At 34.7% G+C, this 14,751-nt stretch overlaps 1 protein-coding gene across 7 annotated transcripts in view; it reads left to right on the forward strand.

The window, feature by feature from the left end:
* VPS13B (vacuolar protein sorting 13 homolog B) overlaps window positions 1-14,751 on the forward strand; it is a 436,966-nt gene that overhangs the window by 257,443 nt on the left and 164,772 nt on the right. For all 7 annotated transcript variants that reach the window (XM_032130187.1, XM_032130207.1, XM_032130170.1 and 4 more), the window contains one exon: window positions 3,690-3,801. In XM_032130187.1, coding sequence (XP_031986078.1) covers window positions 3,690-3,801 — 112 coding nt within the window. The remainder of the gene's footprint in view (window positions 1-3,689; window positions 3,802-14,751) is intronic.

Genomic DNA, 14,751 nt, shown 5'->3' on the forward strand with positions numbered 1-14,751 from the left:
TTCTTCTGGGGAATTTGCATACATGCATGCATGACTACACCCACAATTTTATAATATTTTAGTTTCATGGTTTTTGCAGCAGCACCAGATTAACATTTCTTTTTGTGGTAGATCTGAGGGCAGCATTCTATCCTTGGCAATAAGTAATGCTGCTTTCTCTGAGTTTGATTTGTTAATACATCAGGTGGTGTTTCAAACTCTGGCCAACAGCCCACACTTATTTAGCGATGAAGTAAAGATAACTAAATATATAAAAGCAATATATGACAAATAGGAACAAGAATTATTGTACAGTAGAAGACTATAAGTAAAAAGTTTAAATTGCAAAAAACTGATAAGAAGTTGTAAAGACAGAAAAAATCTACATCTGGCTGGTTGGAGGACAATAACAACCCTTTTTTGTACAAACTAGGAGCAAAATATCAGGAATCACTACAAAGGACATGATAAATTTCTTGATAGAGAAAAAGAAAAGGCAGCACACTGAATAAATGTATGTCCTGCATTTGTAGAAGTGATATATTCTTGTCACGAGCAAGAGAGTCATGAACATGACTCTCTACTTTGAAGTCTGTCCTAACATATGGTCTGTAACATCCTCCTCACTTACTATTTAAGTTTCAAATCAGTCAGGCTGAGTAAGTTGTGCTCAGGGATCTTAGTCTTCTGAGGCTAATTTTTAACACACCTTGGAAGAACAGGTTTTAGACAGCTGAAGGTATATCTAGTAAAATGAAAAGTGTAATGTTCAAATAAAATTTAAGACAGGTAGTTTTTATTGCTCTCAGAGAACATAAAGGAAAATATATTACAGGATTCAGTTAATAAAGAATTACATATTTGTTACATGATAATAAATATGGTTTTATGGAAAACTAGACTTTTTAAAAACATCTGATTTCCATTCTTCATTGTGGTTTCAATTCTTAGTTGATAAAATGTTATGCAAAGATTTGATATGCTTAGACTTTTCTGGAGCGTTTGACTTTTTGTCTCATGGTATTTAATTTAAATACGTCCCCATACTGTATCTGTGGAAATGTTAAATGAATTAAAAATGGCTAACCAGGAGTCTAAAAAAAGAAAATCCACAAAGCCTCATCAATTGGGAATAATAATGAAATTGGTGTTTAATAGTCTGAAAGTAAATGTAAAACCATTGCTGCTATCATCAGCGACTGTTGCAAAGAATCTCCTGAGGCTGTGCATCCGGGTTACTGTGTTTATATCACTGCTTGTAGAAAATACAGTAAAACTTCTAAAGCTAAAGTTACAAATCAAGGAAACAGTTTACACAGACTGGGTCTTCAGGACTGGAGAGACTATCCTGGGAAACAGTGGCTGAAACAGCTTGAGGGTCACAGTGGACTGAGGGAAAAGAAATAAGGGAGGTAGCTGTACTTCTGCATATGGCAGATGATGGAATATCATGTTCAATTTGCTTACTGTTATAAAACTGAGTATTGATAAAAGTAGAGATGGTGCTGAAAACTATCACAAATGTTAAGTGCTAGATGAGAAGGCTTAAAAGGAAGGATTAAAAGAGCGTAATGTATTTACCTTAGCAAAAAGATGACTGAGAGGAGTGGATAAAACCAAATGAGATTGTGAACAACATTATTACACTTGAATCTGTAAGATTTTCCTAGATTATACTTATATTGTAAGTATAAAGTAATATATGTACAGTATTATATTGTAAGTATACTTAAATTGTAAGTATGTTTTAAAATGTAGCGTAGATGTTTTTCCCCTCTAATTTTTTAATATCTGCTATGACTGTGATTGTTTACTATATTATTCCCATATTTTGAAAAGCATGGGTTAATGAATGAAAGTATGAATTCATCATAAGTCATATGACTCTTTAGAAACCAGCTGAATATATTAGTTCCTGTGATATTTTTCTGGTTTAAAATTGGCATAATTTATTAACCTACAGTAAACTGTATGCAAAAGGTCCGTGCCCAGCCTTTAAATAAACTCCTAAAATACTTACACAATAGAGATCGTTATGGGTAGTCCTGTGTTTATTTTGCTTTGCTAAGTGTCAGAGACAAATTAAAATTCTTAGCCTAAGATATATTTTATTAAGAACCCCTTCCCAAGACTAAGGCATTTGCCACCTAGTTAAGTTGCAGTTACAATCAGATGTACATTTAACACCATCACTCCATTTTCTTATGTGAGTATTGGAAAGCAAATATCCAACACCTAAGTGTATAGTGGCAGTATTCTAGTACTTAGTACAATGCCTTACTAATTTTTGAAAATACGAGTTCAGATTTAGTCAGAAAATGGAGTTTTTCATCAGCTTAACTTTTGTATCTTATTTCTAGCAACCAAGCCATCTGTAAATAGTTTTGTTTTGCTTTGGGGGGCTAAAGGATTTGTCTTTACTTCGTAAGTACATGAGGTTCTTTTAAATAGATCACTTGTGTGCTAATATACTTGTGTATCACAACTTGTGTTCCCACTTCGCCGCATATTTACTGGTGTATTCCCTACAACAGTTTGAAAATACCGTATTAGAATTTCTGTGACTTCTTCGATCTGTTCAAAAATAAACATGTCTTTATACATATTTAGCTGCAAAGCATGGTGTCTTTTTCACCAAGACATTACTGGTCTGAAGAAATCATTTTTTAAACTTACAGATTTTGCTGATTCTTACCACACCAAGCATTTCACACTTCAGTAAAATATTTAAACTATGTTCTACTGTAATCTTGTTTTCAAAACTCATATACAAGAATCTTGCAGAACTTCCTTGGATGTGGGAGCAAGTGTGATGTTGTTCCATCCGTGTTACATCTCATACAGGTGTTGCAGTGAACCATTTCCCTTTGGATGATGAACTCTTTGAACTGGCATCACATGTGCTCCGGAGTTTCCTAGTTAATATAGAGTCTTCTGAGCACAACCTTACCCAAGTGTTTTGTCTGTGCCTGCTGACAGAGTTAGCTTTCTACAAAAAATCTGGTGCTGTTTTATTTCTGGGCAGAACTTTGGTTTTCTATCTAATATGACCACTGCTTTTATAACTAAAAAACTTTACATGTGGCTGAAATTTGAAAATTATGGAGATAAGTGGAAAGCAGAGATTTTTCTTCTTGGAATAATTTTGTTACTGATGTGAAATTTACCGTCCAGTACTACATCTTGTTCTTTGTATATGTGTCAGATTTCAGGTTCTCTTGTTTCAGTCCTTGTGTTTGAACTTTTCATGTGTGTTGCAGCCGACTCCAAATGCTACCAGGATGGTTATATTGTGATATCCTGCAGTGTTTTACATCTAAATAATAAAAACGGTGCACGATTCAGAGTGGTTTACATGCTGATATTTCAGCAAATAATTATTGGAGAAACAAACAGATCACAAAGATTCTGTGATAAAATGATTTAAGTAATTTTGAAATAAACCTCCCCCCCAAAAAAGTGTCAGAGAAAATGAGAAGACACAGACCAGGATTTGGTGGTGTGATAAAACTTTGGGGAAATGAAATTACAATAGTTTTGCCTTTATGTATCACAGCAGGGCTATTGATTTTGTGTTGCTCCTGTGCAAAATTGAATCCTTAGCAAATATTCTTGTGTACATTTTTTTTTTATAAAGTAGTTTTTTAGTGTTCCTACTATGTGCACTTCACTTTTAATCAAACACATATTTTCCTCTCTCCTAACTACAGCTAATCCATCAATTAAAGAAGACACTTTGGTTCTCAAGATTGGATCTGTCTCTATGGCTCCTCAGGCTGACAACCCTCTTAGTAGAGCTGTGCTCAGAAAAGACATTTATCAGTAAGTGTCAGGGGAAGGGTTTGGCCTTTCATATATGGTCTCAGAAAAATTCATTCTGGGAGAAGTTAATTGATCAATAAAATGGGTATGTGCAGCCTGTAAAAATACTTTTCACATACAATCTTTGATATTCAAAACCAGGTTTTTCTGATTTTCTTCACTTGTGGGCTTTCAAATCCATTTAGAGAAATCAAGTTCTGCTGTGAAGTGCTGATGAATAACAGAATTTAAATGTCAAATCACTATGAAGTTTAAACTCACAGATGAGAACATTTTAAGGGGCTTTCTTTTATTCAGCTACTACTAAGTTCACCTTAGAGAAAAGGAAATTTTTTGTGACTACCAAAGTGTTCAGTAGCCATATAGTGAGAAGGAGATAGATCTTAATAATATAAATGGTAAACATATATTCAAACTGTAGGATTCTTGATGTCATGGAGATCAAAGCTTAAAGGAACGCAAACTTCTAAGGAGCTCTTTCCCAGTAAACACATTTTCTGTGAAAATGTCATGCTCTGGATTGTGTCACTAAGTATGTGCAAACCACACTAATCATATATAGGCAGCAAAACTGGTGAACATATGTAATCAACATGATAAAAGTAATATATGATCCTTAGTAGAGTTGGCACTGTTGCCAGACATGAAAGTAGGGTTGCAAATAATACCAAGTGAGAAAAGTCACAGAAATACAGATGAACAAGTGTCATATACTTCCCGTTGGTCTGTTTTTCAGATGTGGCAGTATTTTTAACTACTTCATAGTGCTCTTCAATAGAAATTACGAACATCAAAATCTTTTCCCAGCAGTAAAACATTTACTGCCTAGAAAATGACAGCAAGTTTTACTCTTGTCAAGACTAGGATTTTTAGGAGACCATGAAATATCTCCAATTTCACTTCTGATCACTTAGAAGTTGTAAGAGAGTATTTTTCTTCATATTTCCATGTGGAAACATTTAAATTAATGGGTTTGCTTGTATGTTTGGTTATAGTAGTTTATCCTTTGGTTTTTTCCCTTTTGTTTTTAAATGAGCATTGTATCTTTTGTATTATGGAGCTTTCATGGAAGAAGTCTTACAGCCTGGCACTGGCAATGGCTTTGGGTGGCAAGGCCTGATCCAGCTCTCCATGTGCTCACAGATGAAAGAGATCTTCCAGACATTTGTACAGGCTCTTCCTGCTTCTGCTCTTTCCATCGGAGGAGACTCCCATCTGATACCTGCTTTAAGAGTTAGAGACCCAAATGTAGGTTCCACTCTCCTCATAGCAACAAAAACTTTATCAGAAAAATCCCTGGTCATAAAGTGAAATCTGCAATTACCAGCTTCTGTAAGGTCATTTCAGTCACTGAGGGGCACTGTTTCTTGTATGCACATTACAAACCAGTGAGTAAGCAACTCGTTTACATCTAAAATCAATGAGGCTATGCTAGTTAACATTTTTGAGTCTGTATCCTTGCCTTTGTGGCTTTACCTGAAATGCTGAAATTCAGTGCTTTTCGAATCACTCAAATTACTTAAAGGTTCTGATGCTATTTTGTGTTACGGTCCTGTGGGTCTTATATACATAAATGTTCCAGACAAGATTTGTGCAGTATGTGTTTGGTTTTCATAGTTTTAATGCAGTTATGGTATGTTCCAGTCCTCCTTTAGAAATCACGACACCAAATGAGTAAGGTAGAAATAAGAGCTGGGCCAGAGACATCTGACTGCTACTGGCATTTTGTGACCACTCTCCCAATATCATGCTTCCTATGTCTTTTTCTGAGTTTTTTGACATTTCAAGTGATTTCCTCTGCTTCAATGACCACTCTCCTAATTTATCCTCATCTGTCAAATGATTGTCTTCTCTTTCTTTCTTTAATCAGCCAATCATACTAGCTTTACTGTTTCTAAGACATATCAGAGCAGAGCATCAAGTTACTTTGTAGCATTTTATGGGACAATATTGAAGTTGGTAGAGGGTGATTTTTGATTTTGGGAGGAAAGTGACTATTTTAATCTGTTTAGGCAAGCTTGAATGTTTTCAAAGAATAAAAAAGAAGTTTAAATTAAAAATATTTAGATTCCTGTTTGGGGTTGAACTAGATCCATTTTCTAATTACAAATCCTTTGATTCAGAACAAAGTATATCTACAGAGGCGGGCTTGAAGATATCTCTTCATTTTTTTACATGGCAGTCACTGCTCTTAGACTGCTGGAGTTCTAAGTAAAGTTAATTTCACCATTTTTCAGTTGTTTCTTAAATAAAATAGTACAAAGGATTTTGTATTGTTGGGCAGGACATACATTCTGTATACAAGGAAAAAAAAGCCAATGGGATATTATTAACACATGATGTTAGGTCTAATGTTAGTATTTGTTTCTCCAAATATGAAGAGTTCTTCTTACAAAGTATTTGTCCTTTTTAAACGTGCCCATGGTACTAGATAAAAAACCTGGAGCTAATACAAAATGCTTAAAAACTGAGTAATAAAATGAGCAAACACACACAATATGTAGCTCATGTACTTAGGTGAAAGATTTCTTAGTAAATACTAAGAGAGGTACAAGTAATACAATATCCAGTGTAAGAGACTCTAAAAAAAAAAAAATTACAGCAGCCTGTTGGTTACTGAAGAATTAGCAGCTACAGCATCCTATTAATCCCAACATGTCATCTTCTGTCTTTTCCCAACCTCTCTTCTCTAATTTGATGCTGCTGCTTTTAATAGAATAAAAGAAAATAAATTGTTGTCTGAACCACTGTCTTTACAGTGTTTCTGGAGTGGGGACACAAACTTAATTTATGGTGTCACTTTGCTTTAAACAGTCTTCTGTTTAGGCCTGAACTACAACCACATGCAATTAGTGTCACTTTTGTAGGGCTTCATGAGAAAGAAGAATTCTGGCTTCTCATTTAGAAACTGTTCTTTTTGGAAAGGCTGAGAAACATGGCTAGAGGCTGAATAGTATTTCCAAATATCTTTTGAATTTGTCCCATAAATTTATAGATGAAAAACTGCATGTGCTCATATGTCATTAGTAGAATGCCAGTGCATGAAAGGTAAGTTTGGTACAGCTCCAGGTCATACTAAATAAACCAGACCACTTTTGGCCTGTAAGTTGAAGTGACTCCACCTATTATGTCTTAGGAAAAAGAGCTTACATGCTAATTTGGAGAGAGAACTAAACTGAAAATGGAATGTTGGAAAAACAATGTGCCTCAAACATTTGGGCACAAATATCATTTCAGGTGATTATTGGAAGTTGGAGAGAAATGTATTGACATAACTTCAGTTTTCCTATCCCATATAAAATTTAGTCTATTTCCTCCAGTAGAAAATGGACTAATTTAGTTTTGACTATTAATGTGTAGTAAAGAAAGATACATGCACCATAACAGCAAATTTAGGGTTCCTGAAAGAAATATGGTGACACATTTCTGTCTGGTGACAGTAAGAGACAATGTCTCTTTTTCAGTTTCTTTTTTCTGCTAAATTGTAGGAGTTGGTTTGTTGGTTTTAATGATTTCTCATATCCTCTGGTTCTTAAACTTCAGCTCCAGCTGTATTTGTCTTCTACAAATATGACCAGAATTGTACATTGCCATCAAGAAACTGCCAGTTCTGTTGATTGGAACTCTTGTAGATTATCAGAAGGCCTTGGGATGGGGCCGGGGAGCAGAATAAAGGGGGTTTTGGATAAGAATGCAAGAAAGGTAGCTGCCTAGCCTGGCTAAAGGGAGGGAAGAACAGTTAATTGAAACTGTGAAGGAGTTGGTCAGAGTAAATGAAGTTTCTGCTAAGCAGTGAAGAAGGGAACTATATTTTTGTGGGCTTTAACTACCTTATTATATTAAACTTGGGATTGGGAGTGAGTGAGGCTGCTGCTTGTAGATGACTCTGCAGGCTGCAGAAAAACAAGTTGATGTGGTCATTTATTGCTTGTGTGATTGTGCTGTGTGTGTTAGAAGTTTTGAAGTGGCCAAATGAGTAGTCAAATACATTTGACAAAACAGGCAAAAGTCTAGCAGTTTTGGGGAGGAAGGATGTTGAGATCAGGAAATCATATTAATGTCCTGATGCAGGGAAAGTCAGCCCGTTATGTGATATTGGATAAATTACATTGGAGAGAAATTTTATAAATGCTGTTAAGTACAGGAGGAAACAAGCATCTTTTTGCAGGCAAAAAGTTTCGGTTTTCAGGCCTGCATTTTCTCTTTGGCTCTCTGGTGCCTAGTATAAAAAATTCATCTGAAGTTTCTTTCCTTAAGATCTTCATAAAACTATCTCATCTATGGTTTCTTTGGTCCCTTATATGAATGGAATGCTTCTGCTAGTATTAGTGTAATGAAAGTAAGAACTTAACTACACAACTTCTAGCAGTTGTTGTGTTCGTTGCAATACTTTGTTTGCTTTGGAGGACATCAGCTAAGATTTCTTACTTGCAGTGAGCACTTCTCTGAAAACTTAAGTGTATGATTATGTAGAAAGTGCTAAAAGCAGTTATGTGGCTGACTGTTAAAAAAGTCCAAGTTAAGCATATAATCATTAAGTAATTTCAGTTGGAAGGGACTTCTCTAGTTCATCTAGTTCAGCCTCCCACTCAAAGCAATTAGATCAAGTTGTTCACTTCTCTCTCCAGACAGAAAATCTAGCAGATTATTTAGATGTTTGATAATTACTTATCAAAAGAGCAAACTTTTGATGACTATAAAGCAACTCTGAAGGCACCCGGAAAGAAAATCCTTTTCCATCTATGGAGATGACTGCAGCAGAATAGCATCTCCCAGGAAATTCAAAAAGCCACATTTTCTTCTTTGTGTGTCTTCACATGTTTTCCTTTTGCCATTTCCTAAGTTCTTTCTATTTTAATAAAAGTGGCTAATGTAGAATATCAGCATGGATAAATTATAGTGCTTTAAGGAAGTGATGAATCAGATGTGTTTGTAGTCACCTTGATCACTTCTCTGCCCAATTATGTCACGTTCTATGAGATAATTTTGTCACCATTCAGATTACAACAGTATTTTCCTGTATGTACAAAGAGAGCGTAGTGCACTTAAGCTGAGCATAGTTGGAATCCTTGAACACTTCTAGTCAATGGAAACATGACATAAACACTAATGAATTTTTTAGAAGTGTGTATGTTGGGGATATGAACAGTGAATAGCTAAGCTATCAGCAGAACTGGACACTTTCAATAGGAAAATGGTTGAGAAAACTTTGTCACAAGACCCAGAAATTCTGTTTCTCTGACTGAAAAAATAAGAGGAAGTAGATGCATGGATATGCTTAAATACGAGGCACCACAGAGCTGAAATTGAGATGACATTTAGTTCTACTTCTGTTCTGGGATAAGGACCCTATTACACCAAATACTGTGCTAATGGTCTGATCAATTATATAGGTAATTGCTGATCATCCCCAACAGGGTGTTTTTAGCAAACTGTCATGGAATATTAATTAATAAAGTTTTAGGGAGTGTCCATGAACAGATGGAGTAAAATAATGTTGAGTTACAATATTGTTAATGCAGAAGTGAAATTGCTGACAAAGAGCTCAGATAATGGAGGCTGTTGTGTAAAGGTCATACTTATAAAGTCAGGAATAATACTGCTAAACTAAAACTAAAATCGTGTTCTGGGGTTTAGGTAAGCAGAATCCCAGGCTTTCCTCAGCTTGGACAATAAAGAACCTAATTATTGTCCATGCTCTTGATTCATCATTTTTGAGATCCAAGGATTTCATTCATGTCATACATCAAAGCTTAACAGTCCAGGTCTGAGTGTTCCATGGTCATTTTCATGTGTAGATCTTTCATAGATCAAAGCATAAAGCTGTCTCTAGACTGTTTCCAATTTGTGACTGTAAATGGAAATTCTTTAGACATGCCTCTCCCCCAAGAACATTACATGCAAAGAGTTTACTCATGAAAAGGTAGCTGTGGATTTTATTATTTTTTTCATCAAACTTTTTATTAATACAAGCCTTTTCTTATTATAATTTTTTTCATTTTTGTAGTTTACTGTTTTCCACTGTTTAACTCTCAAACATTTGCAAATAGCAAAACAAAGCTATTTTCCTTATAGAAAATCTGTTATTTATCTTTATTTCAAGGAACTCTGTCTAGAACATCCTTGTAATAATCATGTAATGCCCATAATTGGTTAACAAAATTTCTTCAGTGAAATAAGGAGTAATAAACAATTTTCTATGTCTGTGCTGATAGTGCTGGAGTGAAGAGAAGGAAAAAATGATTCAAGGAATTTGTGAAAGAAGCACATACATAGCCAGCAGTCTGTGTGGAAATCTGTTTTTTCTTTCAAATGTGGTTTGGGAAATCAAATGCTTTTCAAAACTTTTCAACAGCACCCACATCTATAAGCATCTTCTCTTCAGAAATATTTTGACATGTTTATATTTGAAAAACTATACCTTGAAATTATTGTTGCAAAAAGCCTGGATTTTCTATAACTTTATTATGAGTAAAAAGTTTAATTTTTGATGTTTTCCTTTTCAAACCAAGTAACAGTTTAAAAACTGTTCTGTTTTTGCAGAGAAGTTAGCATTAAGATAACTGTTTCCCAGAATATGGACGTAATATGAATAATTTCCTTTTAAGAATTGATTATTTTACGAAGGTTCTATTAAGACTTATTTTCTATTTTACCTTTTTTTAGTTTTTAATACTTCATTGGGGCTTATTTCGTAAGCAAACACAAACTTAGCTAATGCTGACCAGAGTTTCTTCTTCTTTCAATATAGGCAACAATGGTAATCAGTGAAAAAGAATGTATGCACTAGTTTTTGTGAGAAATGTGAGCTTATTAAATTGTCCATATGTACCATAGGGAATTAGAAAAAGTATCAGCTTTAGTATATTGTAAAATCTCTACTGCAGTTTTTTGTAAATTTCAAAATGATTAAAAATGCAGAGGTAATGTTATTTAGGAAGAAAACTTTTAAGAGATTAAATTCTTAGTGTTTTAAAAAGTATTTCTTTTATTGCATATAAGCTGTGAAATGGGATTGCATTAGCATCCTTTTCAGTTCTCATCTGTCTGTGTTAAGGAAAAAAAACTCTAACAGCAATGATTTTGAAATTGTTCCTGTAATTTATTTACTGATTTTTTTCAGATTTCAAACCAGGATGGTTTTATTTCTTAAGATATAGATATGTATAGATAGATAGATAGATAGATATACATTTTTTTTTTTAAAGTAGGATGCTCGCTACATATAATTTGAATATACAATTTTGCTTCTTTGTTGTATTTAATAATCCTTAGATTTATTAATTGTTGAACTGGGCTGTAAATCAAAATATTCATATTAAATAGCAACTTCTAAATATTGTTCTTTGCTATTAACTTGAACACATGTTTTTTAGCATAAGGTTGTCTGAAGACTTAAGAAAATCATCTTTATCTTCTGTAAGAATTCTATACTACTCTCTGGAGTAGGGCTTGGAAGTAAAGTCTTTTCCTGCTTTACATTTCTCTCTTCTTCTATCTTTAACAGACAGGCAAAAAAGAAGGTCTGCTTAGACCTTTTGCCCAGTAAAATATTTGTATATATGGATAGCATTACATGCAAACACCACTCCTAATTAGCACTGGCATGTTTGAGGCTATTGCAGCAGTTATTAATTTAAAACTCTCAGTGGAAACTGATTGTAAAATAACAGCTGGAACTGCCCATTTAGTTTGAGAAATATAGCTTGTTAATTATCTAATACCAAAAGCTATTCAAAGCTAAATTTATATTTGGAATTTGGCTTTAAAAATGTTCAGCTTTAACTATGAAACATGTTTTTACTTGAAATTTCTTTGTGAGTTCTACAGGCATCTTCAACATAAATAATTTTCCTAAATACATATATTTGAAATACATTTCCTTATAGTGTAAGAGTAAAAATAAAATAAATTTTATAAGAAAATAATTTTTACAACTTTACTTTTGTCTTTAATTGATCAGTTTAGTCACTGTATGTTCTCAATACACATACCTACTTTATATTTTTTCTTTCACCTAGTAGCATAGAACCGGATTCTTAAATAATTTTAAATTTCTTTGTACAGTTCCTCAGAGAAAGGAAATTGAAATATACTTCACAGAACCATTCCTATCAAAGAGTAGTGTCATTATGTCATTTAAGCATCCATTTGTTGTTGATCAGGGCTGCATTTCTGGAAACCTTACTAAGTATGTTGGGGGAAAAGAAAAACAAGTACGTATCAATAAAGAACGAATTTGAAGGAATAACCAATTAATTTAAACAGATCAAAGTTGAAGCATATAGAATTGATAGAGATATTTTTGAAGTCAAGTAAGTCTTATACAGTGCATATATCAAAAATATTTTAATATGAAGAATAATGTCCTTCCTCCATGATTTATTGTTACTTTCAACTTTGTTTTGAGGACTTAATATGCATTCTATCTGCAAAGCTTTTCCTTCCTTTCTGCTTCTGACTTGGCTGAGGTGTTTGCACGACTGGGTTCTTGTCACTAGCTGCATCCCAGTCCTTCTTATGGAGGGGTGGGGAGGAGGAATGAACTTACTTCTCTGGAGACTCACAGAGATGTGTTTATGTGTGGCCAAAAGCCCTGCTTTAGAGGCAGATGGAGATTTCAAACAACAGCTTCAGAAATCTCTCAAAACCATTCAAGTTTGATCTGGAAGACCATGGGAAGTTGCTCATGTGTTTGGGAGGGGCTCCAGTGTTGAGGTATGGTGAGGAGAACCACTCACCTTGGGCACCTTGTGGAGGTGCCTGTTCTTCAGCAGTGCAGGACAATGTAATGGTCTCCCCTGGCATTGTGGACCAGTTCAGTGGCAAATATGATGTGTATGTGCAAGCCAGTCATAGTTAGTGCTTAACTTTCCTAGTTAAGGCACAAAGCATTTAGTTTACAGTGTGGGTAAGATTGTTTCATTATTCAGGTATGTGTCATTTAGATTGGGAATGGGTTTCCAGACTCCCTTTAAACTGGATTGTGTGTTCAGATCATTAAATTCTCAGGTTGGACAGTTTAACTGTGAACTTAGGAGCCAGGCATGAAGGATGCATCTCTTCTAAATGGAGTCTACAATGTCTACATACTTTATATAATTTATTGTAGCATATACTCCATTTCTTTGACTAATTATGATGCCATCATTAAACAGCTTAAGGTCAGAAGTAAATAGCAGTTGTAAAGAAAAACTTTCACAAGGGCATTGCTGTCTCTGCTTTGCTCATGTGCTATACTTCGTTCTATAAAAAGTTTTCTCAGCTGTGGGTGATCTTAACTACTATATCTTCTGCAAAGTCAAGGCTGTTAGAGATACACAGCAGCCTTATCTCAGAGTTTCCTTGGTCTTCTGATACTTCTCACTGTCTCAAATACTGTTTTAACACAGTTAATAAGTATTTTCTGTGTGGTATATGCAGAGCTTGGCATGTGAAATCCATACAACCTCAGTTTTGAAATCTAATATGTTTATGGTGACTGAGTGGAGCAGAGGTTAGGATTTCTTTCATTTGTGCTGGTTTGAGATGCTGTTTAACATGGGTTTTTTCCATTTCCTTTTTTTCCCAAAAAATGGCAGTTCTGCTGTGATGAAGCCAATCAAAATAAAATAAAACAAATTGTTTGGCTTTTTGGCTAATTCTAATCCTTTTAATCTTTTGATTGTATTCTGTACACTAGAATGCTCCATTTCTTGAACTTCTTGCCTTGATATTCCCTAGTCTTAAGATTCTAAATACCTGTTATGCATAGGGGTGGTTTTTTCTTGAGACCTAAGGTCATTGCAGTTGTTCTCATCTTCTCCCTAGGAAGAGTAATTTCTTTTCATTTTTTTTCCCTCCATGTTTTGCACATTTTGAATGAACCCCTCAGAAATCTCATGTCTCTTCAACTAGCACTGAAATGCACCTCCTTCATTAAGATCAAGCCTGTAACTATTTGCTTCCCTTAACTATTATAATGGCCCTTTCTCCCATTTGAAAATATTTTCCAAACTTCTAATTCCTCCCTAAAGCAATTCATGTTTTATCACGGTGGAGAGAAAACATGTCAGATGTTTGAAGAGTTCTTTGAGCAGAGGAGTCTCTCGCCCTCCCATCCAAGCAAGTGATGTGCAGACCAGCCATGCCCAGTGAAGGGGCTAGAGGAGTCATGTGTGGCCCCAGGCTTCCTTGGGACAGCCCAGAGTGGGGTGCATGTAATGTCAATTTCTAAGCATTATTTTACCCATGATCATTCGGTAATGAGTTTTGTGCCCATTTAAACTGTAAATCTAAATTTGAACTCTTTTAAGATCTACTTCTCTGTGGTGTTCCTGTTTGTACTTGTGTATAAGAAACTGGCTGAGGGACCTGAAAGAAATAAAAAGTGTTGAGGCCATCAGGCAATTGTTTTCAATAAGGTTATTACCCTAAGCCTATTTGTTGTATAGGCACACAAGGATTAGCCCTGGCAAAAAGGTGTATTTTGTCAGCCTTGGCTTGGATCAGCTTAATCTGTCATCATGATCTGGGCTTTTGAAACAGCACAGAATTTGACACTGTGTACTAAGAATTTTTAAATAGTTCTTAGATTCAGCATTAACATTATTAAATAGACTGTAACAGTTTAAAAAGGTAAACAAGAAAGGGCACAGAGACAAAGAAAAAACACATGAAATACCACTTAAAAATCCCAGCATGCTTTCACTGTTTACATACTCAGCAACTTTAATGCAATGAAAAACTTTTCAGGTAAAACTGGGAAATAAAAGGTAATCTGAAAGATAGAATTAATTTTTCTATGAGTTGTGTTTTGTGTTTTATGTTTGTTATAAAGCAACGTTATTGAAGTTTTTACATTTCTTCAAGTTACATCCCTTTAATCTTTCTTTTTCCCTTACCTTGGTAGCTTTATATTGCGCCTGTTATTGTGAAATACAGGGGGAAATGAGGGGAGGTGTTTGGGTT

Source organism: Corvus moneduloides, chromosome 1 (assembly GCF_009650955.1).
Source record: "Corvus moneduloides isolate bCorMon1 chromosome 1, bCorMon1.pri, whole genome shotgun sequence".
Classification (NCBI taxonomy): domain Eukaryota; kingdom Metazoa; phylum Chordata; class Aves; order Passeriformes; family Corvidae; genus Corvus; species Corvus moneduloides.